Source organism: Bacillus rossius, assembly GCF_032445375.1.
Source record: "Bacillus rossius redtenbacheri isolate Brsri chromosome 9 unlocalized genomic scaffold, Brsri_v3 Brsri_v3_scf9_1, whole genome shotgun sequence".
NCBI classification, from domain to species: Eukaryota; Metazoa; Arthropoda; class Insecta; order Phasmatodea; family Bacillidae; genus Bacillus; species Bacillus rossius.
In genome coordinates, this window is record NW_026962012.1 from 16399941 (window position 1) to 16414062 (window position 14122).

General features: G+C 40.7%; 1 protein-coding gene across 1 annotated transcript in view; it reads left to right on the forward strand.

Moving 5' to 3' along the window:
- LOC134542635 (DNA-directed RNA polymerase II subunit RPB1) overlaps positions 1 to 14122 on the forward strand; it is a 90392-nt gene that overhangs the window by 40147 nt on the left and 36123 nt on the right. Inside the window, exons 13-14 of the mRNA XM_063387033.1 lie at positions 5613 to 5823; positions 7924 to 8174. Of these exons, the coding sequence (XP_063243103.1) occupies positions 5613 to 5823; positions 7924 to 8174 (462 nt within the window). The remainder of the gene's footprint in view (positions 1 to 5612; positions 5824 to 7923; positions 8175 to 14122) is intronic.

Below are 14122 nucleotides of genomic sequence, written 5' to 3' on the forward strand. Positions count from 1 at the left end.
ATAGCATGACGCAGTGGGTCGTCTTTAATACGGCAGTTTTAGTTTGGAACATTCAGTAATACGACACCGTTCAAGTCACTGGTGTTCGAAATCCCATCGAAAATTAATTTAACAATTTTTGCTAGCTAAAAAATTATAAATATAAGGGATTTTAATTGTGCTAATCTGGTTTTACTATTCAGTGTGTAAAAGAATTGTAATGAAAAATTAATCATTTTCAAACAGCAATCACACTGGTTTAGAGTGACTTCAGTAACATTACTCGTGCCATGCCCACGTCTTGAAGGCAGGTCTGCGTGTGTCATCCCGGCACACTGGCTTCTTTGTTCTACACTCGCCCCCTTACCTCCCTTGTTACAGTTGACCTGGCTGTCTGCAGTTTCTTGCTAGCTTATCTAACTCATCACTCCGTTCCCACTTATTCGAGTTGCATGTAAGTGCGTGGTACACTCAAAGTGCATTGCTGTGCTCTGTATTAGGTTGGACAGTAGGTAAGTTTGGTGGGTATGGCAGCATCGGTTTGCTGGTTGGGATTCAGGGATTTGGTCGACATCTTGCATGGCATTGTCCTTGAACTATAAATTACTCCTTTATCCCATAAAACACCTCAAAAGTCCTCATTATACCCCAAAATGTACCTTTTTCGAGGGCACAAGCTCCTCAGGGAGAAGCCATTTTCCTCTAATTCTGGCAATTGCCTCCCTCTGGGAAACACAAGTTTAACATGTAAGTCTCTAAACCCGCCATTTAGCTAATCTGGGTATTGGATTTGCAGTCACCATCGTAGATGACTTTCACCTCAGCTTCCATGTGGGATGACCTTTACCCCACAGTTATCTCATTCAAACACACCTTTATGTGACCCTTTTCATTACAGAAATCACCATGGAGCATTTTAGCACCCCGCTCTCCAGATGTCATTTTTTGAAATTACCTCATGCTTCCTCATTCTTTGTAACGTGTTTTCTCGCATAATTACAATAAAAAGGTAAAAAAATATAGAAAATATTACATAACAAATGCCATTTTAAACTTCTGCTCATGGCCACTTATGATGACAATCCAAAATTTTAAATACCATGGGTTCCAAACAAAAAAAAACTTTAAATCTTATTACCCAATTTAACTCTTAGCAAATGTTTTCATTATCTCTAACATTCATCAACTATACATGATGTAGGTGTAGAAAAAGTAAAATACTCTCTTTTATCTTAAAGTATAAATCTAATATTTATTCAGAAATTATAGCTTTCTTATTTAAATAATGGAAATGCAATGTCTTATGTGTAAATTTTCTTTTGAAGACGTTTTTAAACGTTATAACATTAATCTGTACGTCTGTGTCGCCACGGTGTACCGCTAGTTGGCATCATTCATGTTTTGTTATGTTGCTTCCTGTATAGTTGAATATTGATATCTCGCCGATTGAATGCAACGCGCACTCTCTGTTGAGTTAGCTACATTTGATGGCCCGCACTCTTTTGTGGTGTGTACTACGATAGTTACGCGTTCGTTCAAGCTCGCGTTCGGATCACAGATTTTGTTTTTCTATTAAAAGTTGAACAAAGGTTTTTGTTACATGACTTATTATTATTTTAAATTGTTTGGCGTGCTCGTTTATACTTCACTTTTCAAATAAACGTACTATCCAGGAATGGGTTTTGTTTTTATGAATAACATTACTTAACAGAAATTTTTTTTCCGCATAAATGTGGCACCCTTTCTTTTCAAACTTGATTTCTGTATAAAATGTGCGACGATTATGCGATAAAACACGGTATTTTTACAATATGGAACTCATGCCTGGTGTGAAATATTGTGTATCCGTGAAAGCAGACAGAAGCACAAAAGCTTATGTTAAAAGCTATTGATCTAGGTAACCTAATGGAAACATATCCTCTTTGTGTCTACCGCTCATCAGAATGTTAATTTGATGATATATGGAGCTAAGTTATAATCAATAGTATGTCATGAAGAAAATCTAGGTGAATTAAAGCATGCTTGTTGAGACCAATGGTTTACAACCCTTTTCAAAGTGTCGTCTAAACTAATGTGAAATGAGTCCTAGTACTGACAAGTTGATATAATACCTGATGGCACACATTGTTGCCACTTCCCTTACTCAGGGTGAGTGTCTACAATTCCCACACCCCACTCGCAAACACAGATTAGATTACCAAAGAACTCTAAAGCCTCATAGCCATCCTGACCTGTTCTCGCACTAACTGGGGTGCAGGTAAAACACAAATGCAAAAGCGTTTAACACTGAAATTACTACGACAAAAAATATTGTATTAACATATTGATCATGTTCTTTTGCAAATTAAAAGACATTGCTTCTTTTTTCCTTTGATTTTATTGTGTTATTTACATACTGTTAAAAAAAATAATAAAAATTTATATAAGATGCATGCATATATAGAAAAAATGTTAATATGATCCGGATAAAGCCGAAACTTGAATTTCGGCACATACAAATTGCAACATTAAAGAATACAAATGTATAAATGTGTGTGTGTGTGTATGTATGTGTGTGTGTGTGTGTATATATATATATATATATATACATATACATATATATATACACACACACATATATATATATATATCTAATATATAAAATTCTCGTGTCACAGTTTTCGTTGCCATACTCCTCCGAAACGGCTTGACCGATTTTGATGAAATTTTTTGTGCTTATTTGGTATCTATGAGAATCGGCCAACATCTATTTTTCATCCCCCTAAATGTTAGGGGTAGTCCACCCCTAAATTTTTTTTTTATTTCCAGTTTTTGGTAGGAAATCACCATGGCAACGGCTGTTGCTTTGTTGATGCTTCATTCGTCTCTATGGCAACGGCTATTTCATTGTTAGTGCAGTCCTCATCACCGTTGAAATTTTGCAAGTACTTTAAATATCAAAAATTGCCCTTTTTTTCAAGTATATATATTTTACAGACTTGAAACTTCACAGTAATGTTCCTTATGTTACGCAGGATGACATTTTCCGAAAATTAGATCCCATGGGTGGTTAAAACCAGGCAACAGTGGGTACTTTGTCTGCATGAGAACAGTATTTTGCATTGTTCATGCCTTCTGCGTCTCCATGGCAATGGGCATCGCGCGGCAGTGGCGTACCCACAACGAGGGGCATGTATTATGAGCGGCGCAAGAGTGATCTGCCTGTAGACTGCCGTGGCAAAGTACGGGTACATCAGTTGTACGTTGCGTGCACGAGTCGGGAAACCATCGGTGCTATTCATTTTCTCTCCGGTACATTATACAGCATTTTTATTATTTAATTCCGTGAAAATTTATTACAATGCTGTATAATGTACCGGAGAGAAAATGAATAGCACCGATGGTTTCCCGACTCGTGCACGCAACGTACAACTGATGTACCCGTACTTCGCTACGGCAGTCTACAGGCAGATCACTCTTGCGCCGCTCATAATACATGCCCCTCGTTGTGGGTACGCCACTGCTGCGCGATGCCCGTTGCCATGGAGACGCAGAAGGCATGAACAATGCAAAATACTGTTCTCATGCAGACAAAGTACCCACTGTTGCCTGGTTTTAACCACCTATGCTATGGGATCTAATTTTCAGAAAATGTCATCCTGCGTAACATAAGGAACATTACTGTGAAGTTTCAAGTCTGTAAAATATATATACTTGAAAAAAAAAGGGCAATTTTTGATATTTAAAGTACTTGCAAAATTTCAACGGTGATGAGGACTGCACTAACAATGAAATAGCCGTTGCCATAGAGACGAATGAAGCATCAACAAAGCAACAGCCGTTGCCATGGTGATTTCCTACCAAAAACTGGAAATAAAAAAAAAAATTTAGGGGTGGACTACCCCTATTATTTAGGGGGATGAAAAATAGATGTTGGCCGATTCTCATAGATACCGGATAAGCACAAAAAATTTCATCAAAATCGGTCAAGCCGTTTCGGAGGAGTATGGCAACGAAAACTGTGACACAAGAATTTTATATATAAGATATATATATATATAAGATATATATATATATATATATATATCTAAAATTTAAAATGATAAATCAGAATTTAAATGATTGAATATTTACAGTTAAAATAAAATGTCTCATTCATGTACTATTATTAAAATTAAAATTATATAATAAACATTTTTTATTTTACTGATTTGAACTCTTGACACTAGCCAGTTAAGTTTTTTTGTATAAAATCATGAAGTTTTAAAATTTGAAACTATGGAATGAGAAAAAAAAAAATTCATCCCAGATTTAAGATCTTCCCTTATAGTTCTAAGTTTGTATCACAATTGAGAGAGAGAGAGAGAGAGAAAAAGTATATTAATTGGATCATTTGAGGTAGAATATCCCGTGGGTAAAATGGACACCCATGTAATTTGTGGTTGTGACATCGAGGAACTTAATGTTAGAGGTTGCTAGTTGTTTTCCTTGTGTTTCAGTTCAGTTCTAAAATTTCAGATGCACACTGGCTTAACTGATCTATACGCATAAGTATTATGTTGAAACACTTTTGTGCAGAATTATGAGTGTATTTATACCAAGAAACCATCCACAATTTTCATAAAATGTGTGTTGAAAAACCATGGTGCATGCTTATTCTAAATTTCACAATGCCATGTGGCAAATGCATTAAGCTTCAAGGTGGGTTAACCTGCTGTTGTTCATCGGATATCTTGCACTTGATTTGTGAATGTGTGTGTTTATGTGAAAAAGATGTTTAGATGATTATTGAAGGTTTGTTGTGATAATCTACGGTTGTTGAAAAACCTAAAATGGTGATAAAAGCTCGGGAAATGGCAAATCATGCTGTGTGAAGAAATTGCCTTGTTGGGGAAAGTCATATACATGATTTTATGGGAAAAAATATTTGTTTTGAGTGCTGCTGGTATTGCAATAAAAATTTTAATTCAAGGTAAAAATTAGTTTGTTGTGCTTCCACAGCAATTTCGTAATATATTTTGTTTTTAATTTTTGTAACATAGTATATCTTTTGGCAATTGGTGACACTTTTTCCCTTGCATCACAGTAAACAATTAATATTAACAGCTTATCTATTCATAAAACATTTAATGCCTGATATCTTATTAAGTGTGTATTCAATATTTCACTAGAAATATTGCTGCATTTCTTTGTAGTTTTGTTGCCAAGAATTAAGGGTGCTGAAATAAATAACTGGTGCAGAAGTCAGTATCAAAGAATGCTATTTGTTTTACAGCAAACCTGGAAATATTTATACATATATATGTTTTATAATCATGTCTAAAATATATAAGCATTTAAAAGCAACCAAAAAACAAATATGACTACAAGTTGCCAGAGTTATTGTAAAAAAAAATATTTTTGATTATGATTTAAAAAAATGGTTTATTCAAGTAAATAGGGAGAAATAATCAGTTATTTTAACAGCATGACTGAATTTAACAAAGCCACTTTAAACACATATCAATAGTTAGTAAAGGGAACATAATGGAATGTTGTAGATACTGAAGGAGACTGAAGCATATTTTGGAATATAACTGTTCGTACTTGCTCGTTATTAACCATGGTAAATGTGCGAGAGAAGGAACCCCAATGGAGTGTTGTGGTGGCTGCAGGCTACATCCAGCGGCGACTCATCAAGGCCATGGAGTCGGTGATGGTGCACTACGACGGCACGGTGCGCAACTCGGTGGGGCAGCTGATCCAGCTGCGCTACGGGGAGGACGGGCTGTGCGGAGAGTCCGTGGAGTTTCAAAACCTGCCCACCGTCAAGCTGTCCAACCGCTCCTTCGAGAAGAAGTTCAAGTTCGACCCCAGCAACGAGAGGTTACATCTTTCAACTTTCTTAAGTCTGGCAAATGTGTCTTTAAATTTGGTTATTTACTATTTAAAAAAAACTAAACAGCAAAATTTTACATGTGTTCAATCCGATTGTCACCCTCCCAGCTGTGCTGTGGTCTCAGGGGGAGCAGGCTTTCCCGTCGTACTGATGGCCTGGGAGCGAGTGGCGGGTAGGCGGCCTTTCTTCTGTGGTAGGGGTTCAGCTGGCTACTGACATGGTCGGGCCTTGTGATGGCATTGTGTGGGCGCGGCTGGTGCGCTCGGTCGGTAGTGGGCCGTGCCGTGTCTTTTGTGCCGTGCCGCGCCTTTCGTGCCGTGCCGCCAGTCATAGTGCGGCGATGTCCGCGGTCTTAAATTATAGGACTCCTCCGCTCGGCAAACCAGGCTGGGAGGGCTTCCCGCTCTCTACTCCCCCCTATTGCATTAGGGCATAAGGCAGGGCGGGGCAGGAGCAAGGAAGAGGTGGTCGATGCCCAACTGACCAATGACACGGAGTACTTTCAGTCCTGCCCGAGCGTTCGGGATGTTGCAACTATGGCCGTCAGGTTCGCGGTGTGTTGTTGCCTGGCAGTCCAATGTTGCAGGTGCTCCAGCCACTGAGAAACCTTTCTATAGCCGGGTCAGCAATGCCACAAGCCGTATGGGGCCAGCGGGCGAGACACACCTAATAGATATAAAGTGGTAGTGATAGAGGTAGTGTGCCTTCTGAACAGAGAAGGCGCAATGTCCCTGGTGGTTGTTTATTGCAATAAGCGATACACCTGCCTCCCTCTGGTTTGCCTAAGAGGATACCCTAAAGTGCCTTCACTGGCCCCAAGTCATGACTGGGTGACTTGGGGGACAGCAGGCGTTGTTAGGCCACTGGCAGGTGGTAGCTCAGGCAGCGAGAGTACAAGTGGTGCTGCAGGGCTCATTGCCCCAGGAACACACTTGGTGTGTGTACATGCATGTATATATACTTGGGAGGTGTCTCGGTCAGGGAAGACTCTAGGTGCATCTCAGGTCGTAGCTTATACGCCCGATCATGCAGGGTTCCAACCATGCAGAGAGAGGAACATGTATTGTGTGCTTTGATCTGGGATTACCCAGCCATGGCAGTAGTTGATGCACTGACTAACTCCCCTATCTTAGATTAAGTTGGACCCAGGTAAAACATGCATAGACACACGGAGAACCCTGGGCTCATTTATGCGGTGTTAAATATCGCAAGCATTAAGCAAGCAGAAAGCTGACAGGAAACAGAAGGATGGTCTAGGAAGATGAGTTATTCGGGGTAGAAAGATACTACTAAATAAAGGGTGGGAACTTGGCACTTGTGGCCCGCATTGGTATTTATGTGCATCTGGATTGGGACATAGTACGCTGAGATATTACGCAACATTTTGTGGGGAATGTGTTCATTCAGTAGAGTTAGTGTTGCTGCCTATGTCCAGCTTGTGGGAGGTTTTTGTGAGTAAACATCAAATACTCTGAATTTGTAGTGTTTATTTTAATTCTCCAGTTAGTGTACCACTGGTTCATTGCATTTAACACAGTTTGCAGCCTGTTACTGGCTAAGTGAAGGTTGTGTGACATACTATACAAGACTTGTGTCAACTGCATAGCAGCCCAGTTCGACAAGGCAATGCTCTGGTTTAGACATGTTGCTTACGTAAATATTAAACAGTACAGAGCCTAGTGTCACTCCTGCATTCATTGGTTTTAGTGTTAAAAGTTTTTAATTTATTACGTTTCCTCCAAAATGTTATTCTTATTCCTCAAACCTTAAATCTTTCAAATAAATTTCCTGCTGAGGTTTAAAGTAAATTCTCTGGCCTGTTGCAGTTCAGTTTTGTGAGGCGAAAAATGTCGCTCTCTAAGCGAAACTGCATGTGCCAAACTTTTTCAACCAGATTTGTTTTAGTGACTTTTGTCTCTAGTTCCTAGCTCTTCAGTGCTAAACGTGGAAACATTAACTATGATAAACGGGGCTGGTGATCTACACTGTCCCCTCTGCAGCACTGTTTGGACGTACGTGTGACTGTGTTGGAATGTGGAGACACCCGGCAGGGGCGAGTCTGAAGCGTGTTGTGGGTCTCCGGCCAGGCATCTGCGACGCATCTTCTCGGAGGAGGTGTTGCGGGAGCTGCTGGGAAGCAACGACGTCATCTCGGAGCTGGACCGCGAGTGGGAGCAGCTGTGCAAGGACCGGGAGATGCTGCGACAGATCTTCCCCAGCGGCGAGAGCAAGGTGGTGCTGCCCTGCAACCTGCAGCGCATGATCTGGAACGTGCAGAAGATCTTCCACATCAACAAGCGCGCCCCCACCGACCTCAGCCCCCTCAAGGTCATTCAAGGTCAGCACTAGTCAGCATATCAAACTACCAAATATATTGTAAATGAGTTTTATCTGGTATGTTGATCGTGAAATGCGTTGGTTGATTGGGCTATATTGCAACAGCTCTTAAGCGAAATCCTTGAGTTTGTCCAGTTGCCTCAATTCCTTGAAGAGGGAAAGCAGCATTCCAACTGAGAGAATCTCTCTCGTGAACCTAAAAGTGTGTATTTTTTAATAAAACTAAAAGAAAAATAAATCCATATGGCCCTATAGGATCACTTAGCATTTTTTATCTCTAGGATTTTCAATCACTTATCTATCTTAACCTACTGCAATATTTGCCATTAGTTTGCTAGTTGCCGCGAGTTTCACTAACGGGATGGGTCATGCCAAAGAAAATTATAGGAAGCTGACAGACCTATAGAATAAATCATGATTAAAGGATAGCCTATAGTCAAATATTGTAGTAGATTAATATAGTAATGTTGTTGAAAATCCGTGAGACAAGTGATACCAGGGAATCCTGGTGGTATTAGCTGCACCTAGCGATACGAAAAATATTGTCAGTAGCTACACATACCGTATTTAATCGCATAATGTCCGCCATCGCATAATGTCTGCACATTTCTTATTAAATACTTGAAATGGAATTTTTAAAAATCCGCATAAAGTCCGCACCAGAAAAAGCAACCTTGGCCACCCTTGAAAGGCATAGTAACGGGATGGAAATTTACTGACGCTGTCAACAATGCTTTGACCTTGAGTTGTTCATTTCTCTGGAGCGGTCGCTGAGAGGGTAAGAGCACACGCGAGTGAGAGAAGAAAAAAATAAATGAGTGGCGTCTTCCACTAATCGTCGGCACCCAATTATCTCGACACCTGTCACATTTCTCACGTCCGCTGCGTAGGGTTGCCAGTCACCAGCGCTCTGCGAAGTAGTGTGCCGCCGTTAATATTTTTCAACTGGGCCGAGGGAAGAGTGACAATTTTACGAAGCAGCGATTTTACTAATGCAATCTGCGGAACCGTGAGCATACGTAAAATCAGGGTACAAGTAAACTAATTATGAGAAAACAATTTTCTTACTCTACGCAAAACATGTAAAATTTTGAGGAAAAATTTTTTTTTCGGACTCCACCTCATAATGTCCGCACCCCATTTTTTTTGTCAAAAATGTAGCCAAATTACTGCGGACATTATGCGAGTAAATACGGTATTAGTGCACACGCACACGCACATGCAAAATGCTGGCCCACACTTGTTATGCTCGCATGATCGTAACACATAGAATGTTTTCATTAATGCATGAGCATGACCAATAAATAAATTATTTTAGGACTTCAAAATTTGGAGAAAAAAATTTCTTGCATAAACGTTGCATGATGTTTTTAGATTCCGAGTGCTTTGTGTAGGTAGTTTTCCCGTATAAAACAATGTATTTTAAAGTTTAAATATAATATTCATTCGGATGTTATTGCTTACTTATTTAATTAACAGAAATGCAAAGTTGTCTGATGTGTAAATTTTCTTTTAAAGACGTTTTCAAACGTTGTAACTTTTATGTTTTCCTCTTTGTCGCTGCTGTGTACCGTTTATAAAAATGTAGCTAGCGCTAGTTGATGTCATTCATGTTTGGTTATGTTGTTTCCTATATAGAGCACGCGCACGTAGTCAAATATCGATACAGATGACTCATCTATTGCATGCAACGTGCGCGCTCTGTCTGGTGCCGAGTTAACTACATCTGATAGCCCGCGCTCTCTCGTGGTGTGTGCTACGAGTTATGCCCTCCGACTCATGTTCGCGTCACAGGTTTGGTTTTTCTATTTAAAGTTGAACAAAATGTTTTTGTTGCGTGACTTATTTATTTAAATTGTTTGGCATGCTTTTATATACTCTACTTTTTAAATGAACGTACTTTCCTTGAATAGGTATATTTTTTTTTCCGCATAAACGTTGCACCCCTACTTTTCCAACTTGATTTTAGTATAAAATGTGCGATGATTATGCGATAAAACATTGTATACACATCTTGAATTGGGCATGTATGGATTTCAAAACCATATTTATTATGTTTGAACAAACATAAATTATGTTATTTACAATTGGCTATACACAACATTGAATTATTTATATATATTGCCTGTCAAAAAAATGCATACACAAACATGCATAACTTGATTTAGCGAAAAATGCAAAATGACATAAGTTAATCATGTAAATGTGTTACTCATAAAATATCTTACTAAGGCAATGTGTCTTGACGTTACCACCACATGAATTAATGTGGTATATAAAACACGCCACCACTTGCTTGCTATACAGTTCCTAAAGTAGTGAGTCTCCACTTGCTTCGTCTTGCTGAAGTAGTTGTAAGCTGCAACTCGTGCGACGCCTGGGCTACCCCCGGCGAGTTCAGTAGCGTGTTGATCCCAAGTCTGCAAACCACCGGGCTAGTCTTCTTCGTGGTTGATGTAGCCCAGCCCAGTAACCGTTGCATAAGCAGGAGCTTCTACGGAGATGTAAACGTAAGCACATGCATTTCACACACCACTTACCTTCGTAACACTTTTATAACACACACCCATGTTCATGTACCAGCAAAGCATACAAAATTTCCATAGAGAGTAACTTTCTTCCACTTGTGTTCTAGGTACGAATCCCTCCTAAGACCATAACCAATCGTAAACACAATGATGCAACTGAAATTCACGCAAAGCACCTTATTTCCATTAATGCCCTTGTATGCTGAGTTATTCCAGTATACTTACTTTCATGATATGTAAATAGTTTCTCCTATAAATTATCAAAAATCCGATCCAGGGTTATAGCCGCCAATGTCTGCAACCACCGACAAGCTCTACAACAACCACCACTATCAGTTGTAGATATGTCGTCAAAGTCCATACGTAATATTGTATGCGTAAAGTCTCAAGTCATGCTGTCAGGCCATATAAGTTAAATCAAGATGTGGACTTAGAAAAATTTCCAACTCCTCCTGTTTAGCGATCCCTTCTGAATATTTTCTATCACCTGCAGTACTCAGCGAAATATTTTGATACCAAACTTTATTTAGTGTGTGATGGTCATACCAATTCCCGAAGTTCCAGCGGTGATGAGCAGCATGATGTTATATGGCGAGTCAGAGCATCGGGGTGGCATCGTTATGATCTTCCCTTGGGTGACTTGCACTCCGGTCTCAAAATCAGCCCTTTTATACTTGTCTTAAGCAGCACTTCAGACAGCCTTGAACATTCTACCACGAACTTATGACTGCTCATGACAATGGCGGGCTTCTGAAGACGTCATATCCGCTTTTGATATAGGAGTCTTTTTTAATTTCTATGACACTTTGGTGGGTTGCCCTTACCACATGCTTCTGGAATGCCTTGAGTTGCCTACACCACAGGCTCGGCATCGCTAAAGCAGCAACTAGCGTCACAGTAACAGTAAGGGACACATCAAAGAAATTTGGTGGTTTTAATTATCTTCACAACATAACAGGCTAATTATTTATGCACGTATTTTACCTCATAGTGCAATGTTAATTTTTTTTTACCCAAAATGGAAAATTTATTTATGGGCCACAGTATATTTTTTTAAACCAAAAATCGACATAAAATGTGCGACCCATACGTAGATTAATACAGCTTGTTAATTCTAAAGAATATCATTAAAATTTTGATTATGCACTAAGTACAGTAGTACTATGTAGGTGTTCACAAAACTGAATTGAAACTAATAGTTTAGCTGCATGACGCCCAGCAACGCGGAGAAACGGTAAAAGACTGACGAAACTATTTACAGATGGCACTGCTGAACAAGATGGCCGCCACAGTGGCGCACTCACGATCGATGGCGCCAAATTCAAATATCCAAACCACCACACGTTCTAGCACTATGCCCAAACATACCGCCCACCAAAAATAACATTTTTTATGTTTCACTACACTGGTTCTTAGTTGACTGGCAACCGACACAATTTTATCACTGGCCGCTTCACCACTCGATGCTGCTGTTTGATAGTAGCTACTCTTGACACACCATCCTGACCAGGATGTAGGGTTGCGACGCGGCCGAGTTGCCACTGCAGGGGTGGAAGGTGGTCTTCTTTGATGAGGACAAGGTCACCAACCTGCAGGTCACCTTCGCTTTTGGTCCACTTGCCACGTGGTTGTAGTGTGTGCAAATATTCCTTGTGCCACCGCTGCCAGAAGTGCTGTGATGCACTTTGTACCAGCTGCCATCTGTCTAATCTGTTGGTCTGAATTTCCGTGAGGTCTGCAGCTGGAGGAGATGTCAGAGAAGTGCCAACAAGGAAATGTGCTGGCGTAAGGGCCTCCACGTCATTTGGATCTGATGAAATGGCACAGAGTGGACGTGAATTGAGGACAGCTTCAATTTGAGTGAACAAAGTCGACAGCTCTTCAAACGTGAGTATCTGCTGGCCAACGACTCTCTTGAGATGGTACTTCGCAGACTTGATGCTTGCCTCCCACAGGCCTCCAAAATGTGGCGCAGATGGAGGATTGAGGTTCCACTGAATCCCACGAGTAGCCAGAGTGTCTGCCACACAATGCCAGTTAGAGGTGTTCCTCAGGTACCTTTGAAGGTCATTGAAGTAGCGACGTGCCCCTATGAAGTTGGTTCCACAATCTGAAAAAACAGCCTTACAGAGTCCACGCCTAGCCACGAATCTGAAAAAGGCATTTAAGTAGGCAGTGGTACTCAATGATGAAACAACTTCCAAGTGTACTGCCTTAGTTGCTAAGCATATGAATAAGCACAGGTAGGCCTTGGATGAACGACTGTTTCGACCATTCGAAAGCCTGACTTGGAAAGGGCCCCCATAGTCAACACCCACATTCAGAAATGGTCTTGTTTGTTGCACTCGACTTGGTGGAAGATTTCCCATGGATGGCTGCACATTGGTGGCTCTGAATCTGTAACATTTTACACAAGCGTGTATCCTAGTCTTGACAGCTCCTCTACCTGCCACTATCCAGTACTCACACCGAATTGCAGCATGTGTGGCACTGGGGCCAGCATGAAGGTGTAAGACATGATAGTAGTCAATAATCATTTCTGTCACAAAACTCCTTTTGGGAAGCAGGACTTGATGTTTCATTTCATAGGCTACATGTGAATTCTGCAGGCGTCCACCTACACGGATGATCCCATCAGCGTCAATGAATGGCTGTAGTCTTTTAATTCCAGAAGAACATTCGCGAGCTGCAGCCAAACAATCAAACTCTAATTTGAAATTCTCTTGCTGAAGCTGCTTCAAACACACCTTCTTGGCAGCGTCAATTTCTGCTACAGTGAGAGGACCTGTGTGTCGCAACTCCCTTGAAACCTTTAAATTTAATGCAAATCTCAACACGTACGCAAGTACTCTTTGCAGTCGTGACCAGGACGAAAACCTACAAAGGATGTTAAGAATGTTCGGTATACACTGACCAACCAATGAGACTAGCGTGATTGCCTTCAACTCCTCTTTACCTTCCTCTGAACTGGTATATCCTTGACTGGGCCATAAATCCACCTCTGCTGTCAACCAACTTGGCCCAGTCCACCAAAGTGGGTGTGTTAGAAGCTCCTTGGGTGAGAGTCCTCTTGATGCACAGTCTGCAGCATTTTCAGCAGAGGAAACATGTCTCCAGTGAACCGGAACCTTGCTCTCCTGAATACGAGAAACTCTGTTCGCCACAAATGTTTTCAGCCGATGTGGCGGAATCTTAATCCAAGCAAGCACTACGGTCGAGTCACACCATGCATAAATGCAACTTATATGGATTCGCTCGGACAGTGTTGTGATCAGTGATTCAATCAATTTGATAAGCAAGAGTGCAGCCTGCAATTCAAGTCGCGGAAGTGTGACGGTCTTCAGTGGTGCAACACGTGACTTGGCGAGAAGCAAATGTGATTTTGTTTCACCGTGGCTAGAAGTCCGCAAATACACAACAG